This window comes from Solanum lycopersicum, chromosome 4 (genome assembly GCF_036512215.1).
Source record: "Solanum lycopersicum chromosome 4, SLM_r2.1".
NCBI classification, from domain to species: Eukaryota; Viridiplantae; Streptophyta; class Magnoliopsida; order Solanales; family Solanaceae; genus Solanum; species Solanum lycopersicum.
The window spans coordinates 51,472,443-51,494,415 of NC_090803.1; the positions used below are offsets into that span (position 1 = coordinate 51,472,443).

General features: G+C 34.6%; 1 protein-coding gene and 8 non-coding genes across 9 annotated transcripts; all 9 read right to left on the reverse strand.

The window, feature by feature from the left end:
* Nucleotides 1–4,868: 4,868 nt before the first annotated feature.
* Nucleotides 4,869–4,988, reverse strand: LOC112941403 (small nucleolar RNA SNORD14). The gene has a single exon (XR_003246685.1). It is a non-coding gene; the product is annotated as a small nucleolar RNA SNORD14 (small nucleolar RNA).
* A 145-nt stretch (nt 4,989–5,133) lies between these two features.
* Nucleotides 5,134–5,257, reverse strand: LOC112941397 (small nucleolar RNA SNORD14). The gene has a single exon (XR_003246679.1). It is a non-coding gene; the product is annotated as a small nucleolar RNA SNORD14 (small nucleolar RNA).
* Nucleotides 5,258–5,486: 229 nt separating this feature from the next.
* LOC112941401 (small nucleolar RNA SNORD14) lies at nt 5,487–5,610 on the reverse strand. Its single transcript, XR_003246683.1, has one exon. It is a non-coding gene; the product is annotated as a small nucleolar RNA SNORD14 (small nucleolar RNA).
* A 170-nt stretch (nt 5,611–5,780) lies between these two features.
* Nucleotides 5,781–5,904, reverse strand: LOC112941398 (small nucleolar RNA SNORD14). The gene has a single exon (XR_003246680.1). It is a non-coding gene; the product is annotated as a small nucleolar RNA SNORD14 (small nucleolar RNA).
* A 168-nt stretch (nt 5,905–6,072) lies between these two features.
* Nucleotides 6,073–6,196, reverse strand: LOC112941400 (small nucleolar RNA SNORD14). Its single transcript, XR_003246682.1, has one exon. It is a non-coding gene; the product is annotated as a small nucleolar RNA SNORD14 (small nucleolar RNA).
* Nucleotides 6,197–6,249: 53 nt separating this feature from the next.
* LOC112941433 (small nucleolar RNA snoR99) lies at nt 6,250–6,350 on the reverse strand. The gene has a single exon (XR_003246716.1). It is a non-coding gene; the product is annotated as a small nucleolar RNA snoR99 (small nucleolar RNA).
* Nucleotides 6,351–6,585: 235 nt separating this feature from the next.
* Nucleotides 6,586–6,708, reverse strand: LOC112941402 (small nucleolar RNA SNORD14). Its single transcript, XR_003246684.1, has one exon. It is a non-coding gene; the product is annotated as a small nucleolar RNA SNORD14 (small nucleolar RNA).
* Nucleotides 6,709–6,808: 100 nt separating this feature from the next.
* LOC112941399 (small nucleolar RNA SNORD14) lies at nt 6,809–6,932 on the reverse strand. The gene has a single exon (XR_003246681.1). It is a non-coding gene; the product is annotated as a small nucleolar RNA SNORD14 (small nucleolar RNA).
* Nucleotides 6,933–17,574: 10,642 nt separating this feature from the next.
* LOC138348165 (uncharacterized) lies at nt 17,575–20,673 on the reverse strand. Its single transcript, XM_069296778.1, has 2 exons — nt 19,473–20,673; nt 17,575–18,845 (listed from the first exon to the last, which is right to left on the reverse strand). The coding sequence occupies exons 1-2, from the start codon at nt 20,671–20,673 to the stop codon at nt 17,575–17,577; spliced, it is 2,472 nt and encodes an 823-aa protein (XP_069152879.1).
* Nucleotides 20,674–21,973: the final 1,300 nt, after the last annotated feature.

Sequence of the window (21,973 nt, forward strand, 5' to 3'; positions counted from 1 at the left end):
ATGTAGAATTTTTTGAGCATATTTTTCCTTTAAAAAATAATGTGCCGAGTGATGTGAAAAATAATGCTTCTACATTTATGTCTATTATTTCTCGTGTTGTACCTTAATCTAGAGTTAATTATAATGAATGTGAAAAAGAACTTAGAAGGAGTAAGAGACATAGAATCGAGACAAGTTTTAATCCTAATTTTATCACTACTTTCTTAACTGAAAATTTTGATATTAATGTTGTAATGATGAATTAGTGTCTATCTATTTAATAGAAGAAGATCCTAAGACTTTTAATGAAGCAATGAGATAAATAGATGTTATATTTTGGAAAGAGACTATTAAAAGTGAATTAGACTCTATAGTTTGTAATCACACTTGGGACTTGTATGATTTACCTAAAGGTTGTAAGACAAGAAGTAGCAAGTGGATATTTAAGAAGAAATTGAGACCTGATGGCACAATTGATAAATATGAGGCTAGACTTGTGATTAGGGCTTTTAACCAAAAGAAAGGTGTTGATTACTTTGATACTTATTCTCTTGTGACTAAAATAGCAACCATTAGAACTCTTATTGCTTTGGACTCTATTCGTGACTTAGTGGTACATCAAACGGATGTCAAAACAACATTTCTAAATGGTGATTTAGAGGATGAGATCTATATGACTCAACCCGAGGATTTTGTGGTTTCAGGACAAGAGAATAAAGTATGCATACTGAGAAAGTCCTTGTATGGACTAAAACAAGCACCTAAGCAATGGTATGAAAAATTTAATAACACATTAGTGGATAATGACTTTGTTGTAAATTCATCTGATACATGTATTTATTCTAAGATGATAGGTTCATATTGTGTCATTATATATTTATATGTAGATGACATGTTAATCTTTGATCCTAATGTGAATGTTATTAATGAGATCAAGAACTTTTTATCATCTACATTTGAGATGAAAGACCTTCGTGAAGCAGAGGTGATTTTGAAAGTTAAAATCAAAACAACTGTTAATGGTTTCTCTTTGTGTCAGTCTCATTACATTAAATTACAATAAAAAGATGTTGAAAAAGTTACATTTTTTTGATGTAGTTACGGTGAGAACTCCTTATGATCCTCTCATACACTTCAAAAAGAATAAAGAATCTAGTATTTCTCAAACTGAATATGCTAAAATAATTTGGAGTGTTATGTTTCTCAAACTGAATATGCTAAAATAATTTGGAGTGTTATGTTTCTCAAACTGATATAGTTTATGTTGTTGGTAGATTGAGTAGATATACGCATAATCCCAATAGTGAGCATTGAAATACTCTTCATCGATTGCTAAGGTATTTGAGAGGTACTATGAATTGGTGTTTGCATTTTAAAAAATTTCTTGTTGTTTTAGAAAGATTTTGTGATGCAAATTGGGTAATTGACAATGATGAAGTTAGCTCCACCAGTGGCTATGTGTTTACTTTTGGTGCAGGTGTTATTTCGTGAAAGTCTTCCAAATAGACTTGTATAGCACGTTCTACCATAAAATCTGAATTCATTGCTCTCGAGTTGGCAGGGTAAGAAACTGAGTGGTTGAGAAATCTTTTGGCGGATATGTCATTGTGGGAAAGACAAGCATCACTAGTCTCTCTTCACTGTCACTCACAAGCAGCAATTGGAATTGTCAAAAATAGTGTGTACAATGAAAAAAAGAGACATTCGCATCAGACATGGTGCAGTTAAACAGTTGTTAAAACTGGGTGTTATTTTCTTGGAATATGTAAGGTTCGAAAGAAATTTGGAGGATCTTATGACCAAGGGCTTGACAAGGAAAATAATCCTTGAAACGTCGAGGGGGGTGAGACTAAAGCCCATTGATTTAGGTAATGTGGTGGACTTGTTAGGCCTCAATATACACCACATTTTATATCTTTATGACGTGAGACACTGTTTTATAAAGTTGAACTTATTTTGCTTTTAATGATTCTATAGTCGTAAGTGGTCTATTTGAGATAGACTTGATGGAGTCACCTGCGTGAGTGTAAAGGTGTGGTCGCCTGTTATGAAAGAATTAATCGCCTTTTTAGAACACTCATAAGACCTAAGGTATGTGCATGACCATAAAAGCACTTTGTTCGTACACAGAGGTTGCTTAAAATTTAAGGATATAGTATTTGTTATGGGGGTCTCAATTATATACATTCAGTTCAAGAGTACTCCACTTTGGATATTGAGTTGTTGCTCCATTTCACTATGTGTTAATTCAAATCTAAAGATATTGACACTTAAGTACATGCTTCTTCTTCCTTTTGCCCAAAATGTGTTCTTACTCTTTATCTTTATGTTAGTGGGGGATTATAATATCAATTTTACAACATTAATTAAGAGTAATGCAAAGTATATAGAATATTACATTACAAAAGGAATAAATTAGTTATCCATTCCAAATTATATTTTTATTAAAGTGTGACGTAATGACTTTTAATGTCATTAAGATTTCACATACGTTTCTTAAGAATTTATTTCTATTTGCAGCTCCTATATAAATATGTATTTTGAATGAGCATAAAACACCACTACCAACAAAAAAAAAGTAACATTTTCTTCTTATCTTATTCTTAAAATAAATATTGGGTAATTGATTGTGGGCTACCTCCAAACTTTCAACCACGAGTGCACATGTTTGAGAACACTTGTGGCAGTGACTTACACGACACAATATTTGTGCTAAATTATTTACTAATTTTATAATTTCATTCTAATATCAATATTATAATATTTTTCTCCTTCTACCTTTACCATCTCCAGATTCACCTCTTTGTTGACCCCTTTATCCATCATCATATTATCTACCATTTGAATTGAAATTCCCTTGTCAATATGATTTGTACTCACACTTTGTCACCACCTTCAATGGCTTCCACTTCACTTGATCAAATGAATTATAGTTTTGGAGAGTCCCCTCACTGTCCTTATCACTCATTAGATTTCCAGCTTTCTTTATAAAATTTCTATCAGTGGGCATCTATTTGCTCCTTTATAAAAAGTTGTATATATGTTGGGATAAAGTCTTGGTAGTTAATGGTGGAAAATTAATGGATGAACAAGGATCCAGTCCAGCCATCGCCGCAAGGTTATATAATTATGAACTCTTTTTTTTTTTTATGTTAAATGAGTTTTGCGTGTAATTAATATAATGTATACTAAATTATAATTTAAATTTTAGTGTTACCATATAAATAGACATTTTGTAAAGAACTTGTTATAAACTATACCACTATTTATTTGCATTAGTGGTATTGAAACTCGTACATGAAGAGATCTATCATTCTTGTTTGTGCTATTTAAGCTACAATTTTAATAATTTTATATTTATATTTACTTATTTTACCCAATTATTTCAATAAAGAACATCAGTACCTCAAATATTCTACTCTACTCGTTCACTATCAATTGTTGACAAACATTTTACAAACAACTTTTTTTTATCGTTTTGATATGCAAAAGAAATCACAATTCAAATAATTTTTATGTATCTATATTTTTTTAAAAAAAAATCAAATTAATCTAATTGAACTTTGAAAACTATTCAAATTAACTTAAAATTTTTTTGTAATACGACAAGTAAAAATAGACACACAAGGAGAACATTAAAACTAAAAGCTAGAATTTTATTACTTGTAAAATAAAATTTACTTATTTTGCTAAAATATTCTACATGCAGCTCCCTTACTATTCCAAGTCTCCGAAAACATATTTATTTTTTATATATAATATATATCATGCTTCATGAGTATTAAAATATACAGACTTCAATTAGTTAAATGCAAACACAAATTTTTATTTTTTTTGAAAAAAATATTTATGAGCTATATAACAGTCGCATGTAAACAGCAAAATAAATTGACTTAAATTTTTGTTTTGTCTAAGAATACGTTCAAGTTTGGTCTAGAAAAATACAAATTTCAATTGATATATGAAGAAAAAAGAAGTACCTATCATCACAGAATACAAACACAAATTCTGAAGTCAAAAATATTGTATTATGTTAGATTAAGGTTATTATAATAATATGTAAACAACAAAACAAATTTACTTTATATTTTTGGTCTAGAAAAACTATAAAATACAGTTTGGTTATATTTGTGAGTGCAAAGGGCTCATATCAAGTGTACTTTATAGAAGGTTCATTGTGAAGAAAACTCATGTTCAAAAGAATAGAACAAAGATGCACAATATAGAGTTAATAATAAAGCCACCAACAGCTATTTAGGGGGCAACTATATCACAAACCCTATGTTATGCAAATTTATCTACCAAATCTCATTCAAAAATGAGAAATTCTTCACTCTATCCTCTCTCTTTATAATCATAGCCCAATACAGCAACATTTAATCTCAATGTTATATGAGTATGCACTTGAGCCAACGAAACAACTTCACTAAGGTCTGCGTATAACCTACCATCATCACCTAACCCCACTAATGGAATTTCAAGTTGTATGTTAGTTGTAAATTGAGAGTCCAAAATGTTGTGAAGACTGAAAAAGGCAATAGCTGCAATATAAAATATGAGGCGAGGGTGAAGCAACATACTGAAAGGCCTCAAGACATCCAAGGAAGGATAAAAGCAGCAAAAACTCTCAAGCCTGGTGAAGGCGAAAGCTACAAGGCAGCCACTGCAAATATTTTGAGAAACAAGCCTTGGGATTTAACTTCATAGGACAATACAAAAAAGCTTCTATCAACACTAGTTTTAGGAGTTGCACATACATGTGTGCCATTACTATTGGTGTCTAAAAGACAGTATCTAGCACCTACTTTAAGTAGGAGACAATTTAAATTCAAAGATATATGAACAATCGAAAAATGAAGCAACAGAGAAATACTAAAATATAGCAAAAAGGTCTCAGACATCCAAGGATAAAAGCAGCATATACTCTCAAGCCTGGCGAAGGCGAAAGCACTTAGGCGGCCACTGCGAATGTTTTGAGAAACAAGCCTTTGAATTTATCATCATGGACCAAGAAAAGTAAAAGTTTATTAAGAAAAAAAACTAACTAGCACACACTAGTTTTAAGAGGAGTTCCGCATAGAGCAGGATCCTTATAATTCCTAATAATCATCAAGAATGAACAAAACCACAATTAAAAATTAAACGTAATTTAAAAGCCTCAGACATCCAAGGAAGGATAAAAGCAGCATATGCTCTCAAGCCTGGCGAAGGCGAAAGCACTTAGGCGGCCACTGCGAATGTTTTGAGAAACAAGCCTTAGGATCTATCATCATGGGCAAAAGATGAAATGTACATCAAGAAAACATAAGCAATTTAGTCCTAAGAAGTTACAAATACAATACTGTTATAATTAGTCTCCTATCCCATCATCAAGCAAGAACTAAATCATGCTTAGCCCAAAAATTACACAGTAAAAAGGCAAATGAACACTAGTCCTCAGAGGATTACACAGATTCATTTCAAGCAAGAATACAATCTATCATAGCTAAAACATGAACAAAGGTAAGAGCCTCAGACATCCAAGGAAGGATAGAAGCAGCATATGCTCTCCAGCCTGGCGAAGGCGAAAGCACTTAGGCGGCCACTGCGAATGTTTAGAGAAACAAGCCTTGAGATATATCATCTTGGGCAAGAGGAAACAGCTCATGAAGGGAAAAAACAAGCAATCAAACATTAGTCATAAGAGTATTACACAGATATTCATCATCATGGAAGAACAACACTAGTCCTAAGAGAATTACACAGATTCATTTTAAGCAAGAACACAATCTATTTTAGTTAAAACTTAAACAAAGGTAAAGAGCCTCAGACATCCAAGGAAGGATAGAAGCAGCATATGCTCTCAAGCCTGGCGAAGGCGAAAGCACTTAGGCGGCCACTGCGAATGTTTTGAGAAACAAGCCTTGAGATATATCATCATGGGCAAGAGGAAACAGCTCATGCAGGGAAAAAACAAGCAATCAAATACTAGTCATAAGAGTATTATACAGATATTCATCATCATGAAAGAACAATACTAGCCCTAAGAGAATTACACAGATTCATTTCAAGCAAGAACACAATCTGTCTTAGTTAACTTAAACAAAGGTGAAGAGCCTCAGACATCCAAGGAAGGATAGAAGCAGCATATGCTCTCAAGCCTGGCGAAGACGAAAGCACTTAGGCGGCCACTGCGAATGTTTTGAGAAACAAGCCTTAGGATCTATCATCATTGACAATTTGACATAACAAAACAGTTAAGCAAAAACACCAATTTCTTAAAACAATTCAACTTGTACCATCCGATAATGATCAGCAAAACATAAAAATTGTGATGCTGACAAAGTGATGAATGGATTAAATTATCAGGGACTTGTTCATCCCTAAAGCAACTCTTTCATTGCTAGAGAGGCAGACTTAAAGTACAAGATCCCCAGATTTAAGCAAAGAGATTATTCATAAAAGCTATGATCTTTAGCCATAAAAATACGAATTTGCTAACATAAATGATAGTTTCAAAAACATAAACATAGCAGAATTACATACTAAAACCAAAATGGAGAAAACCCCAGATAGATTCAACAGCAAAATAACAAAACATGATTATGGTTAGCTCAAAAATGATGGTGCCTCAGACATCCAAGGAAGGATAAAAGCAGCATTAACTCTCAAGCCTGGCGAAGGCGAAAGCTCTTAGTCGGCCACTGCGAATGTTTGAGAAACAAGCCTTAACGATTATCATCATAGACGCCATATAATTTAAGATCCTAATCAATCAATTAACCAAAAATTGTCACAATCCCAAACTAAAACAAACATAAAACACAAATTAAAGAACAAAAAAGGGAAAGATCTCAGACATCCAAGGAAGGATAAAAACAGCATTATCTCTCAAGCCAGGCGAAGGCGAAAGATCTTAGACGGCCACTGCGAATGTTTTGAGAAACAAGCCTTAAAATTCATCATCACAGATCAACCCAAAATGCAAAAACTCAATCTAAAACCTTAAACAGAGGAACCCAACATTGAAAAAAAAAACAGCTGCTCCCTCTGCCATCCCAGAGTAGCAAGTCTAATGTATTGACAAGTAAATATAAAATTAAGACCCCTAGATTGAGTTTTTTTTCATTTTGAACAAGCGTACAGCTTGGAATCTAAAACCTTATACAGAGAAGCCCTAGATTGAGTTCACAATTAAAAAAAAAAAAAACTCAATCTTCATTCCATTTACCTATAAACCCCAAAAAGAGGAACCCCACAATGAAAAAAACAAAAAAAAACTCAATCTTCATTTCATTTGCCTAAAACCATAAACAGGGGGGAAAAAAGCTTCGACAAGGGAAGGGGGAAGGAATAATGGGCTAGGTTTCTAGTGAAGAACTGCAGTGATGAAATTTGAGAGGAGCAAAGTTTGAATTTATAAAGAGATGACAGAACATTAGGGTTTATAAGAGTTTTTAGGGTTTGCTGTTTATAGGCCTGGGTTGGGGGATCCAACAATTGTAGACCCATTTGGGTCGTGGCCCGATTTTTATTATTTATATTTATTTTAGGTTGTTTTTATCAAAGATTTTTTCTAAAAAAAAACGGTTGGTCAAATAATTTTAATGATAACTAATGTTTGATCAAACTTTTTCAAGTGCATTTTCTGAAATTATATTTTTATTAAAAAAATTACTTCTTTTAGCTTTTAAACAATAGATAGACTAATTGACATAATCGTACTTTTTTTTTTGTTCAAAAAATTATATTTACATTTTAGACAGCTCATATGTACGGTTGCAATCAGAATTGATGTTATTAAATCAATAATAAAATACATAATAGAACGTCAAAATATTTTCTATTATTTTTTAAATATAAAAGACAATACTACAGGTCCATAAAAACTTCAAAATGTCTATTAAAAATGCAATGATATTACACATGATTTTGGTCCTGCGGAGCTTTCGGAAAAGGGTAGCCTTATGTGTAAGCACAGCAATGAATCGCGGCGAATCCTCAGACGACCTATCTAAGATTAGGGGGGGATCCTCAGTAGTGGTGACCCTTTCACTCTTCCACGGACTGATACATGTACCGAATGCTCATACGGGAAAGTTGTTACTATCTTATACATGACTCTATTTTGAATAATTCATTTTTCTTCTTATATGGGTAACCATGACGATCTTTTATTACATAGTTGCAAGATGCATACACATCACTTAATCGAAGATCATGTACTTTCATTTTAGATTGAATGTAGTTAAAGATCTTTATTGGGCCTAGATCATACACTCTCCCATTCTTTTTATCCAACAACTTTGATTTACATATCATTCACTTAATCATCTTGAAGTGAGTTAGGAGCCTCTTTGGAATGGAATCATGATATGATATCATTATATGAAATCATAAGATGAAGTTAAAAGTTTTGTTTGGGATGCGTTATGAAATTTTTTTGTTGTATATTTTCTCATAAACAGAAGATCTCTCTCATAAGTTGCAAAACAATCAAAATAGCCACAATTGTTTATTCAATCTTATCAAATAAATAAAAATTTATAAAATTGCATGATAAATTATTTCAGAACTATTTGTTCTCAACTAAAATAACCGTTTCATCTAACTTTAATGGTATAGTACATAAACATGGCCCTTAACTTGACGTCAAATGATAACTATGCTCTTTAACTTTGAGTGTGCACAAGTAGACACTTAAACTTGTATAAAATTGAATAAATGAACACATTCGTTCTACATGACACCCTGTATGACAATTTTGTGTCCTACACATATATTATGACATATTGGACATGTGTGTCTACTTGTTCAATTTTATACAAGTTTAAGTATCTACTTGTGCATACTAAAAGTTGGAGGACATGGTTGTCCGTTGAAACCAAGTTAAGGATCATATTTATATATTATGCCAACTTTAATTGAACAAACTTTAATTTAATAAAAAAATTAAACATAAAGTGTAGTGAATTAGTCTTTAATGTAATCCTCCCACATAGTACGGACAATCTCCTCACGTTGAACTTGCATTTCTCGATCATAAGACCGAGAAGACGAACCAACATTATTACTTTGAGTTATTTGTGGTCAATATCATTTGCAAATATATTTTCGCGCTCATAGACCATAAATATTTCATCACTCCTTTGGTATTCTCGCAAATAATTATGTAACACTTGTCACACCCCTTTTTCGCGCAGCGGCGTAAGGGTTTTTTCAATTTAAGTGACGTAATTAATTAGGGGATTATTTTAATTAATTTTTTTTAGAGTCGCCACTTGGAATTGAGTTACGGTCTTCCAAGTCACCTTTTTTGTTTAATCCCTAATCAAAAGGAAATGACTCTTTGTTTGGTCTGTGAACCAGTTCGGGTAAGGAATTCTGTTGACAGAGGGAAAGGTATTAGGCATCCCTCGAGTCTCATGATTCTAACACGGTTGTTTTATGGACTTTTATGACTTCACTAATTTTTGAATATTATATTGTTAAAACAAATGTATTTACCCCCAAATCTTTGATTTATCCAATATATTTAAAACTATCCAATTTTATAAGCATGTCAAATTTTTATACATTATTTTTTTTATTCCTTCAACATTTTGCTTGTTTCTTAATTTCTCTTTTTATTTTTCTTATTTATTTTTTCTTTATTGTATTTTTTTTGGCTTTGCTAATCTTTTTTGCCTTTTTTTTGGGGCAGATTTTCTTTTTTACGTTTTTGGTTGCTTTTTTTTTCTTTATTCTCTTTGCACATCCTTTTTTTTATTCTTTAATAATTTTGTAACCCTATTTTTAACATTCTTTATATTAATATTTATTTTTTTCATCTTTATTTTATTAATTATATCTTTTGCTCGCATCCCCCCCACCCCCACCCCTTTTTTTCTCTTTATCTCAATTTTCTTGCATGTTTTTTAAACCTTTTGCCTTAAAAAAAACAAATCTTTTATTTTACATTTCCTACTTATATTTCTTATTCTTTTCTTCTTTGTCTTTCATTTTTTTTCTCACACTTTTTTTCCTTCTTTTTTTTTAATTTTGTTGTGGTGTTGTGTTTTTCTTTATTTGTATATGCATTTTTAACCATTTTTTCCTTACGTTTTGTTGAGCTCTTTTCTTATTTCTATTTTTCCCTCTTTCAAGTATATTTTCTGTCACTTTCTATTTATTTATTTGTTGTTCTTTTTTTTCTTCTTAAACCCAATAACAAAACAAATTAGATGAAATCTTAATTTAGGTACTAATTATGCAAAATACACATAAGATTCATGAATAGGAATTGCCAGCAGATAACCCGTTTTATATATTTTAAAGTTATGCAAAGAAAATAACCACGTTCACTTGTCAATCGAATCAGTCATCAACAAATGTACTAAAGTAAAACTTAAACAAAATAAAATTCATGACTATCTACGTATTGTATACATAAAAATGTAAATAAATAAAATCGAACCTTTGTACATGTGAAACATAATCATATAGTCCACCGTTGTTACATTATAGTTAATGAGAATAAAACTCATGATTAATATAGTTATTATGTCAAAGAAATATTAATAAGTTTCAATGAACAACTTTAATGTACGAAATTCAATTCTTACTCAATGGTAACATACATTATACAACATAGGATATGAATAAATGTTACCTCTGACAAAAACTGGTTCACGAGAAAAAGAAAATAAAACAGCAATTAGGAGTCACGAACTTGGAATCACAAGAATGGACCTCAAGATTTCTATCACAATAAATAAAAATACGATGTATATTGTTTTTTCTTTCTTCGAAAATCCCCCTCTCTATTGTGATTTTTTTTCTTTCTTCCCTTTTTTCCTCTTCTTTTTTTCCCTCCCCCTTTGTTATGTAATTTTGTCTGTATATTATAATAGTGAAGGTGTGTGCAATGTGTACGTGTGTACATGTGTAGGTGGTCGTGGGGGAGTTGGTAAAGTGAGGATATTGGGAAAAACTTTTTTTCTTATATTAAATATATATAAAATGATAATCATATAATTATCAGTTGTTTTGAGTAAATAAATAAATAAAATCTAAATGGATAAATGAATATATATATATATATATATATATATATATATATATTCTTTTTTTTAACAATCAAAATAAACTTTTCTAATAAAAATTATATTTCTGTAGATTGATAAAATTATTTATGCTCTAAATATTAGTGTTAAACTTAAATTCGGTCAAAAATTACGTGTCTACAGTTTTCCCCTCTTTGACTGGAAATATGAAGGATTTTCAGACAAAGAAGTAGACAAAGTGACAAATTTTGACCGAACTCTTATTTGAAAGACCAAAATTTGTGCGACCGAGTCCTTGTTTTGGACATCCTACATATCTCGGATGATAAGGGAATCAGGCCACATGTAGTTCGAGGAGATAAAGTGATGAGTTGGGAGTTAAGTGAGGTTCCATCGAGTCTCCAGATTGCGGCTCTTATCCTTACATAAAAATTGAAAGCTATTAGTCAAAAGAAAAATAAATGTACAAACTTCTTTCCACACAACTTTTTTTGAATCTTCACTTGAATTTTGACTTTAAAATATCACCTTGATTTTTGAGTGAATATCTTAACTTAGAATTGGAATGGAGGCTGAACTTGTCACTTAGACGGAACTTTTGACATTCTTTAAAATGACAACTTAAAAAATGCTCTTGAATGAATGCGTTTTCTTGATCAAAAGTTGAATAGTAAAAGATGTGAGGAAGTCAGACTGCTACATGTATTGAAAAAGCAAATTCTAACCATCACGAAATTGATTATTCTAAAAAAAATTGAAACTTTGTTCTTGAATTTCAAATCGATGTCTCGCTTGAGAAAACCTGAGAACCACCACAAACAAAAAAATAAATAAAAAATTTCCCCCAATTTTCACTGGAATTTTTTTTGTAAGTTATTAGCAAATATAAATATAAAACATAACTCCAGCTAGGAAGTGTTTATTTTAGGAGAAATAAAACTAAAAATCTAGACTAGGAAGTGTTAATCCTATGAGAAAGTAATCTAATCTCATTATTCAGGAGGGTCCTGCAAGTCCTATTATCTAGGAGGGTTCTGCTAGTCTCATTATCCAGGAGGGTCCTGTCCCATTATTCAGGAGGGTCCTGCTGGTCCCATTATTCAGGAGGGACCTGCTGGTCCCATTATCCAGGAGGGTTTCGTTGTTCCCATTATTCAGGAGGGTCCTACTGGTCCCATTATCCAGGAGGGTCCTGTTGGTCTCATTATCCAGGAGGGTCCTACTGGTCCTATTATTCAGGAGGGTCCTGCTAATCCCATTATCCAGGAGGGTCCTGCTAGTCCCATTATTCAGGAGGGTCCTGCTAGTCCCATTATCCAGGAGGGTCCTGCTAATCCCATTATCTAGGAGGGTCCTGCTAGTCCCATTATCCAGGAGGGTTCTGCTAATCCCATTATCCAGGAGGGTCCTGCTAGTCCCATTATCCAGGAGGGTCCTGCTAATCTCATTATCCAAGAGGGTCCTGCTAGTCCATTATCCACGAGGGTCCTGCTAATCCCATTATCCACGAGGGTTCTGCTAATAAAATTTTCAACAAACTAATAATACCAACGAAACATTGTGAATGCTATCTTCATTATTTGGTTGTTCCTTCAAGGAGAAAAATAATAATAATAATAATAATAATAAATAAAATAAATATTCTAACATTCAGGTAATTGCTATTTTGATATATATTAGCCAACTTTCATATAACATTCCATAAGTCTTCATTGTAGGATTTCCATTTCGCTCGCTGTAGACTAGGTTGAATATCTAGGTTCCTCGAATCTTCAATCTTGAAACGACTTGTATCCCTGCTTCAACAAAGAAAATTCGTGAGTTTGAAAAGGTGGTGGTTGGTTTGTGGTTCCATCTTTTGACAAGGGTGGCTCTAACACTTATGACACTTTGGTTGTTTCCAACGGTCAATACTTCTTATTGATTGATTGTACTTTCATCCAAATTTGCTTATTTTGGGACCTAAATCCAATGTCTTTATCTAACACACTCATTTTTTAGCCTTCATAGAATCAGAGAATTTTCAAATTGAACACTTGAAGACAGATTATAACTCAGTAGCCTGATGCTTTTCCTAGTACCGTTTAGAGACTTGGTAGCGAGTCTTGAAATTCCTTCCTAGTTTTTTGACAAAGACTCGACCCAAATACATACCAAATAAAGTGACGAAAAAGTATAAGAAAACTACAAACTATACGAGAATAAAAGAAAAGAAGAAGAAAGAAAAACTTATCTGAGTGTGGGAACCGAGTCTATTGATCATGCCATGCAATTTGAATTGATTTCCATACTTGTATATCCAATCTATTCATCAACCACTATTGATCATTCAATCTTGATGTGGAATACTGACACTTAATGAAGCCATAAATAATTTGGAACCCTTATACACTTTGTGATGTTCACAAAGGTCTTTGCCGCTAAAACTCTATCATGTTAATTGCTCCAGCTCACGTCTGCCTTATGGTGCATGTCAGAATTTTCACCAATAAGACTCTAATATTCAACTCATTTTCGCCTTACGGTGCCCACTTAGGGTTTTCACCAATAAGACTCTCTCATTTTTATTTCTTTTTACTCACATTTGTCTTATGGTGCCCATTCAGGATTTTTACCTACCCTTAACCAACTTACTCTCGACATATTAAGGGTTGATGCAAAGACTTTTTTTTATTGACTTTAGATGATGGGGTTGATTTTGAACTTTGAGATAAGAGATCAAATGAATAAACAAACGACTTTTGCCCCAGTATACTACAATATGAATTTTTGGATTTGTATTTGGTTGAACCGAACCCAACATTAGGGCTGCCTACGTATCTTGCTGAAACAAGAATCAGGTCAAACATAGTTTAGGCAATTTGTTTTTTTTTTGAAAAGTCAAGGAAACAACATAACCAAGAGATCCCATTGAATCAACCCTTGAAATGTCGAGACCAAACATAAGGGTTTCCAATGTCGGAACTCAATCATATGTATTTGGTTGAACCGAACCCAACATTAGGGCTGCCTCAGTCTCGTATACCAGTGAATATGAGGTAGCGCCCACTGACGTACGGACTGTAGTGCGATAACCCAACAAAGCAAAAGGCAACTTTTCATGCCATTGTCGAGAACTTTGCACTATCTTACGAAGTAACTTTTTTATATTTTTGTTAGTAGCTTCTACAGCCCCGTTTGCCTTTGGGTGATAGGGAGTCGAATTTCGATGCTCAATCTTAAATCGGTAGCATACCTCTTGCATTAAGTGGCTGTTGAGATTTGCGGCATTGTCAGTTATAATCACCTTTGGAATACCAAACCGACAGATGATGTTGAAATGGATGAAATCCACCACGACTTTCTTGGTCACTGACTTGAAAGTTACTACTTCCACCCACTTTGTTAAATAATCAATGGCCACCAAGATGAACATGTGACCATTCGATGCTTTTGGTTCTATCGGTCCAATCACATCCATTCCCCATGCCACGAAAGGCCATGGAGCAGACATTGCATGCAACTCAGAAGGGGGAGAATGTATCAAATCACCATGTATTTGACATTCATGACATTTACGAACAAATCATATGGAATCCCGCTCCATAGTGAGCCAATAATATCCTGCTCGAAGTATCTACTTGGCTAGAACATATCCATTCATATGAGGTCCACAAACTCCTGAGTGTACTTCAATAATGATTGTGGAGGCCTCTTGAGCATTTACACGCCTTAGAAGACCTAAATCGGGTGTCTTCTTGTACAGTATGCCTCCGCTTAAAAAAAACCCTTGCTAGTCGTCGAATAGTCCTTTTTTGATTACTGGTTACATCTGACGGACATTCTCCAGACTGAAGATATGTTTTGATATCATGAAACCAAGGCTTACCATCAAATTCTTCCTCAATCATGTTGCAATAAGCATGTTGATCACGAATTTGTATGTATAAAGGGTCGATATGAGCGCCATCAGGGTGTTGGAGCATCGAAGATAAAGTGGCCAATGCATTTGCAATCTCATCGTGTACTCTGGGAATGTGTCTAAACTTTATCGACACAAATTGTTGACAAAGACCTTGTAAACAATGTTGATATGGTATGAGCTTTAGGTCTCGAGTTTCCCATTCTCCTTGAATTTGATGAACTAGTAAGTCTGAGTCTCCTAACACTAACAATTCTTGGATACCCATGTCAACCGCTAACCTTAGACCCAAAATGCACGCTTCATACTCAGACATATTATTAGTACACTAATATAAGTTGGGTTGATATAGGGTAATACTCCCCTGATTCAGACATAAGAGCAACTCATATTCCAACTCCTTTCCTGTTAGAGGCACCATCAAAGAATAACTTCCAACCTTGATTGTTATCGTGAATAACTTCATCGATACAAGATATCTCTTTATCTGGAAAATAGGTTTTAAGTGGTTCATATTCTTCATCAATAGGGTTCTCTGCCAAATGATTTGCCAATGCTTGAGCTTTCATTGTGGTCCACGTTATATAGATAATGTCAAACTCTGTGAGCAATATTTGTCATTTCACAAGCCTGCCTGTGGGCATTGGCTTTTGAAAAATATATTTCAACGGATCCATACGAGAGATGAGATAAGTAGTGTAAGATGAAAGATAATGTTTCAACTTCTGTGCTAGTTAGGGCACAACACGTTCTTTCAAGAAGGGTGTACTTCGCTTTGTAAACGGTAAACTTCTTGCTGAGGTAATAAATAGCCCGCTCTTTCTTCCCAGTGTCATCATGCTAACCAAGTACACAACCAAAAGAATTATCCAGTACTGACATATACAATATCAAAGGTCTTCCAGGCTCGGGAGGAACCAACACAAGGGGATTCGATAGGTAGTTCTTAATTCTTCCAAAAGCTTCTCGACATTCTTCGGTCCACTCGACTGTGGCATTATTTTTCAACAACTTAAAGATAGGCTCACAAGTTGTTGTGAGTTGAGCAATGAATCTGCTGTTGTAGTTTAACCTTCCTAGAAGGCTCATAACCTCAGTTTTGTTCTTTGGAGGTGGCAATTCTTGAATTGCTTTTATTTTTAAAGGCTCCAACTTGATACCTCTTCGACTGACTATAAACCCCAAAAGTTTCCCCGATGGTACTCCAAGTACACATTTTGCAGGATTAAGCTTGAGATTATACCTGCGGAGCCTTTCGAAGAATCTCCTTAAGTCTTTCACATGATTTGACTGTTTTTTAGATTCAATGATAACATCATCCACATAAACTTCGATTTCTCTATGTATCATATCGTGAAACATGGTTGTCATGCTCTCATATAAGTTGCCCCTGCATTTTTTAATCCAAAAGGCATATACGATAACAATATGTACCCCATGGAGTGATAAAAGATGTTTTTTCTGCATCTTCATCATCCATAATAATCTGATGGTAGCCCGCATAACAATCCACAAAAGATGCAACCTTATGTTTAGCACAATTATCCAATAAAATATGGATGTTAGGAAAAGGAAAATCATCTTTTGGACTTGCCTTATTCAAATCACGATAATCAACACACATTCGAACTTTGTCATCTTTCTTAGGGACGGGTACGATATTGGCTAACCAAGAAGGATATTGAGCAACTTGAATGACTTTGGCCTCAAGTTGTTTTGTGATCTCCTCTTTAATTATTACACTCATGTCGGTTTTGAGTTTTCTCAACTTCTGCTTTATTGGAGGAAAATTATGATCAATTGACAACTTGTGAACAACTATGTCAGTGCTTAATCCAGACATGTCATCATAAGATGACGCAAAAACATCTTTGTAATCAAACAGGGCCTGGAATATATCGTCTTTTTGATGTCGAACATGTACACTTATCTTAGTCTCCTTAATAATTTCCCGATCCCTCAAATTTATCGTCTCAGTTTCACTCATGTTTGGATTTGACTTATTTTCAAAATGATTGAAATCCCTCCTTACTTCCTCAAATACTCTGTCTTCACCATATTCGATTTCTTGACTTATTATTTCAATATTAGGTCTAAGATTAGATTGGATATTAAGATCTGGTGAAAATTTTTGCATGCATGTCATATCACTAGAATCGGCATTGAAAGAACTGTATAAAAGAAAACGAACAAATATATTAGACTAAAATAAAGATGCTATTACATCCTATTGAAAAGGGAAATAGAATATTTGAAATAAAACGACAAGATAAAATCCAAATTACAATCCTTGAATGAATCGGACGATAAAAATAAAAACAAGACAGACTACCAATACTCGTCTTTAATGGGGAGAAGGGTGGCCTCCCAATTGTTTAGCTTGACATCAGGACCAATGAATTGCACATCTCTGTCGCTAGTGCCTTCTCCGAGTTCCACCATATCAACCTCGACAAATAAATCTTGAAAATAGTTGATCATTTATTCGCTTACTTTCATCATTGCTCTGGAAAAAATGAATGATAAGATTTTGTTGCGCGGGCTTTGATGAAAGATTTGTAGATTGGTTGTATAGGCTTGGTAAGTGACCATACATCTCTCTTCTTCTTCTTTTACTTTATTTCCCTCGACTCTAGGTTGGTAGCCTAATCCAAAAGTACCGATGCTCTTTCATAGACTCAATGGATAAGCTCTCCCTTGCAAGCAGATTCCTAAGCCTTTACCTGGCTCAAACCCATGTTTCAGCAATTCATTCACCACCATTACAGACACGATAGGCATCTTTGGTTTTGAAATGACACTCCCCTCGGGGACATGCTCAATAACCATTACCTCAAAAGCTTGATAAACCAGTGCCTCATTCTCATTATTTGCCTTGATAAAAGGGGAGGAAGATTCTTTGTAGATTGACAAATCCCCCTCACCATGAACAATCACTTCTTGTCGGTCGTATTCAAACTTCATCATTTGATGCAACGTTGAGGGGACTACTCCAGCCTTATGCACCCATGACCTCCCCAACAATAGATTGTAGGACGCGTTTATACCCAACACTTGAAAATTCACAGGGAAATCCACATTTCCTATGGTTAGTACGAGCTCTATTTCACCAATGACATTTGTTTTTGACCCATCAAAAGCTCTAACACATACATTGTTGGGTTGGACCATTTCAGCACTAACATTCAATTTCTGTAGAGTTGATAAAGGACAAATATTTGCTCCAGATCCTTCATCAATTAGAACTCGAGTGACATATGAAAGCTCACACTTTACAGTGATATGTAGGCCTTGGTTATAACCTGTACCTTCTTTGGGTAGTTCATCATCTGAAAAGGTGATGCGGTTTACCTCAAATATTCTCCCAGCAATCTTCTCTAACTGACTCACTATAACTTTACTAGGAACATGTGCTTCATTCAAAATTTTCATTACAGCGTTACGATGTTCATCAGAATGTATTAGCAAAGACAACAAAGAGATTTGGGCTGGAGTTTTTCTTAATTGTTCCACCACGGAGTAGTCTGATAGTTTCATCTTCCTTAGGAATTCCTCTGCCTCTCCTTCAGTGACCGGACTCTTTACTTGTATTTGGTCATTTTTAGTTTTCCTTAATTCCATCAGGACATAACATCTTCCTGAACGGGTTATTCCTCCTACTTCATTTGTTTCTTTATCAATTTCTTTTCCCTTGTATGTCACGACAGTAGGCTCATAATTCCAGGGAACAGCTTTGGGGTTAGTCATTGATAGCTGGGATACTGGCCTGATAATCACAGGATGAATATGGGCCCCTTGCACGATCAAGATAGGCTTGTTTGGCCTTTTTGGAACAAACGATTTTGCCTTACTCGGACTTGCCCAAACATCTTCAGGGGCTCCTTTCACAGTTAAGATGGGTGTGTTTGATGGACTCAACTTTTCTAACACACTTTCCGTCCCTAAAGGCATCAGTTTTGTTAAATCAACAACATTTGTTGACTTCTCAATGCCAGTTCCCACCCTAAGGATTGGCTTATACAGAGACACAAACTCTTCATGACCCTCATTATTTCTAGCATGTTTGTTTCAGTATGCCTCAGCAATAGATTTTGATTGATGGTTAGTCCACTCAGACTTTCAACTATAATTCGATTAGAATCGATCAAATCCTGAATAGCCCTTTTCAAATACCAACATCTCTCTATGTTGTGCCCCGGGGCATTAAAACAATATGCGCAATGTTGAGAATAATCCAAATTTCTCGGAAGGATTCAACATCTTTCTCTCAATAGGACTCAAAACATTTAACGTCCTTAATTTTTGGAAAAATCTAGTATACGACTCCCCAATAGGAGTGAACTCATCTTTAACGCCATTTCCCTTTTTGTATTGTGGTCTAGGATGGAAAGGAATTCTAGCAGTATTTTGATGAACTTATGGGGGTGGTGGATGATTTTGTGGAGTTGGTGCACGCCATTGTGGATAAGAACGGGGTGCAATTGGTTGTGCATTAAAAACATGATATGGACTGTATGGAACAGAATATTGTGGAGCTTGGGAAGGAAAATAGTCTTGTGGGGAATTACCTTGAACATGAGTCCTAGGCGCTGATACAATAGTGGCCACATCCTCCCTTCTCTTCTTCCCTCCAATATTTCCAGAACCATTTTGAAGCACTTGTGTTGTGACTTTTAAGGCATCTTGACTTACAATCTTTCCAGACTTGATGCCATTTCCCACTATTTCCCCTACCTTATCTTCAGCGAATGACTTCCATATGGCAGAAAGCAGATAGTGAAAGTAATCAGGTTCTTGCGCTTGGAGAAAAATGTTGATCATCTCTGACTCCTTCGTCGTTGGTTTAACTCTAGCAGCTTGTTCCCTCCATCTGATAGCATATTCACGAAAATTTTCCGTGGTCTTTTTCCTCATATTGGCTAACGAGAAGCGATCTGGAACAATGTCAATATTATATTGGAATTGATGTACAAAACATCGAGCCAAATCATCCCATGCGTGCCAGTTGGTGATATCCTGATCTATGAACCATTCAGATGCAATCCCTACTAAGCTTTCCCCAAAATAGGTCATAAGTAACTCTTTTTTGCCCTCTACACCCCTCAATTGGTTGCAATATATCTTTAGATGAGCTATGGGGTCTCCGTGACCATCGTATTTTTCAAACTTTGGAGTTTTAAAACCAGCAGGCAAATGGACGTGAGAAAACATACACAAGTCACTGAACGAGATGCCTTTGTGGCCTCCTAGTCCTTGCATATCTCTTATACTCTGTTCCAAATTCTTCATTTTCTTAGTCATTTCTTCACGTTCCTCATTCTTGACCATCTTCTCAATTTCGACAGGGGAACTATGTTGATGAATGTGGGGATGAGAGCTTGGAATTTTAATGGCCTCTTCAAGAGTGTAACTCTGATCATGCCGAACTTTGGTTAGAGGATCGCTGTTGGATTTGGGCACCATCGTTGGCTGCCGGATGCTGTTAGTCGGGGCAATTGACACAAAGAGTGGATTACTTATCACAGGCGTATTCGAAGGGGCACCATAAGAAGCTTCAGCGACATTGGATGTGTTAGCATAGGGGCCGAATCCAGGGGGATATATCGGATCACTTGTCAACACCTGGATAGGGTGAGACATATTTGTATTAAAATAGTCTCGAATTGAAGACAGTGGAGGTTTTCCACTCATCCAAGCCTCGTACATCTCTTCCATTTGTTGTTTTAACGCCCTTATCTTTTCTGTTGTCCCTGTTTCTTGTGAAGTCATCTTATTTTGGATCTCCTCATCATTGTCCGATTTATTTTCGTCTTTGGGGGCTATTTTTTGCTTCCTTTTCGATCTTGTGTTGTAAGGATGTGATGCCAGTTTAACCACAAACCAACTACCTTTAAGCTAGTATGTCTCTCTTTATTCCTCTCTCTTTCTCTCTCTCTCTCTCTCTCTCTCTCTGAATGGAGTAACAAATCGATTAGTGTTAAGAAATTATGCACATTGCATCCACATACATACTTCTAATATGGAGGACCTTATGTATCATCCCGGCTTACCTAGACATTCTTCTCTTCATTAGTTTTTTAATATTTTATTATTATTATTATTATTTATTTATCTATTCATTTATTTATTTATTATCTTTATGATTATTATTTTTTAAGAGAGAGAAGAAATAAAAAAGAAAAAAATAATAATAATTTGGATCGAACCCCCTGGGTTGCCTACGTATCATGTTTGGCCCATGAATCAGATCTTGCGTAATTTGAGAAAGATATTAATTTTTTTTGCATGACATATCCACATAAGGTGACCGAAATCAAATCTTTTTCATTCATTTTCAAATATTCTAAATAATGATTTGAATTAAAAAAAAACAGAAGTACCTAGGACTTAGATAGACTATAAATGAAATAAAATAAGAAAACAAAAAGAAAGAGAAAAAACTAAAAATAATAATAAAATGAAATAATCACTACTACGAAAATAGACTAAAAAAGAAACTGAATCCTCGAATCTCAATCATCTCCAAGACCCTTATAAATCTTCGCAAACGCTTTCGGTAGATATGGAGCCAAAGCACGGGCCTGTCGGTCCAACCTCTCATCGTTATGGTGTAAATATCTAGCATAAACATTGTTGAGTTCATCCCTGAGTTGTAGTATTTGGACTCTGGCTTCATCCATATTGTCATAACAATTCTGTAACCAGTGGTGAGCAGTATTGACTTTATGCATCAAATTTTCCCTTTGTTTTTGGAGCTCTTCAATTTGAAGGTGGAGTGCATCTCGCTCGGCTATCCTTTGACCTCTCTCAATCTCACAGTCTGCATAATAAGCACTGAAACGCCTTGCTATTTCTCTTTGTCGTTCCATAGAGGCTTTAACTTGAGTTTGGAGTCTAGACTATGCGCAGATAAGCTGGGCCTTTTCTTTCTTATACTCATCTTCCTGTTGCTCCATAGCGCCTGTCGCAATGCTCAAGTCTTCTTGTAAGGTTAGAATGGTAGAGCGGTGTTTTCTAACTCTAACTTCAAATATCGTATCACGTTGGGCCAACTCCTCTTTAGCGTTTT

What these genes read in the sequence shown, in the direction of transcription:
- LOC138348165 (XM_069296778.1), bottom strand. Translation starts at nt 20,673, where the DNA reads ATGACTTCACAAGAAACAGGGACAACAGAAAAGATAAGGGCGTTAAAA. An exon ending in GCCTAGGACTCATGTTCAAG is followed by an intron (nt 18,846 to 19,472) that starts GTAATTCCCCAC and finishes TGATGCCTTTAG; the next exon opens with GGACGGAAAGTGTGTTAGAA.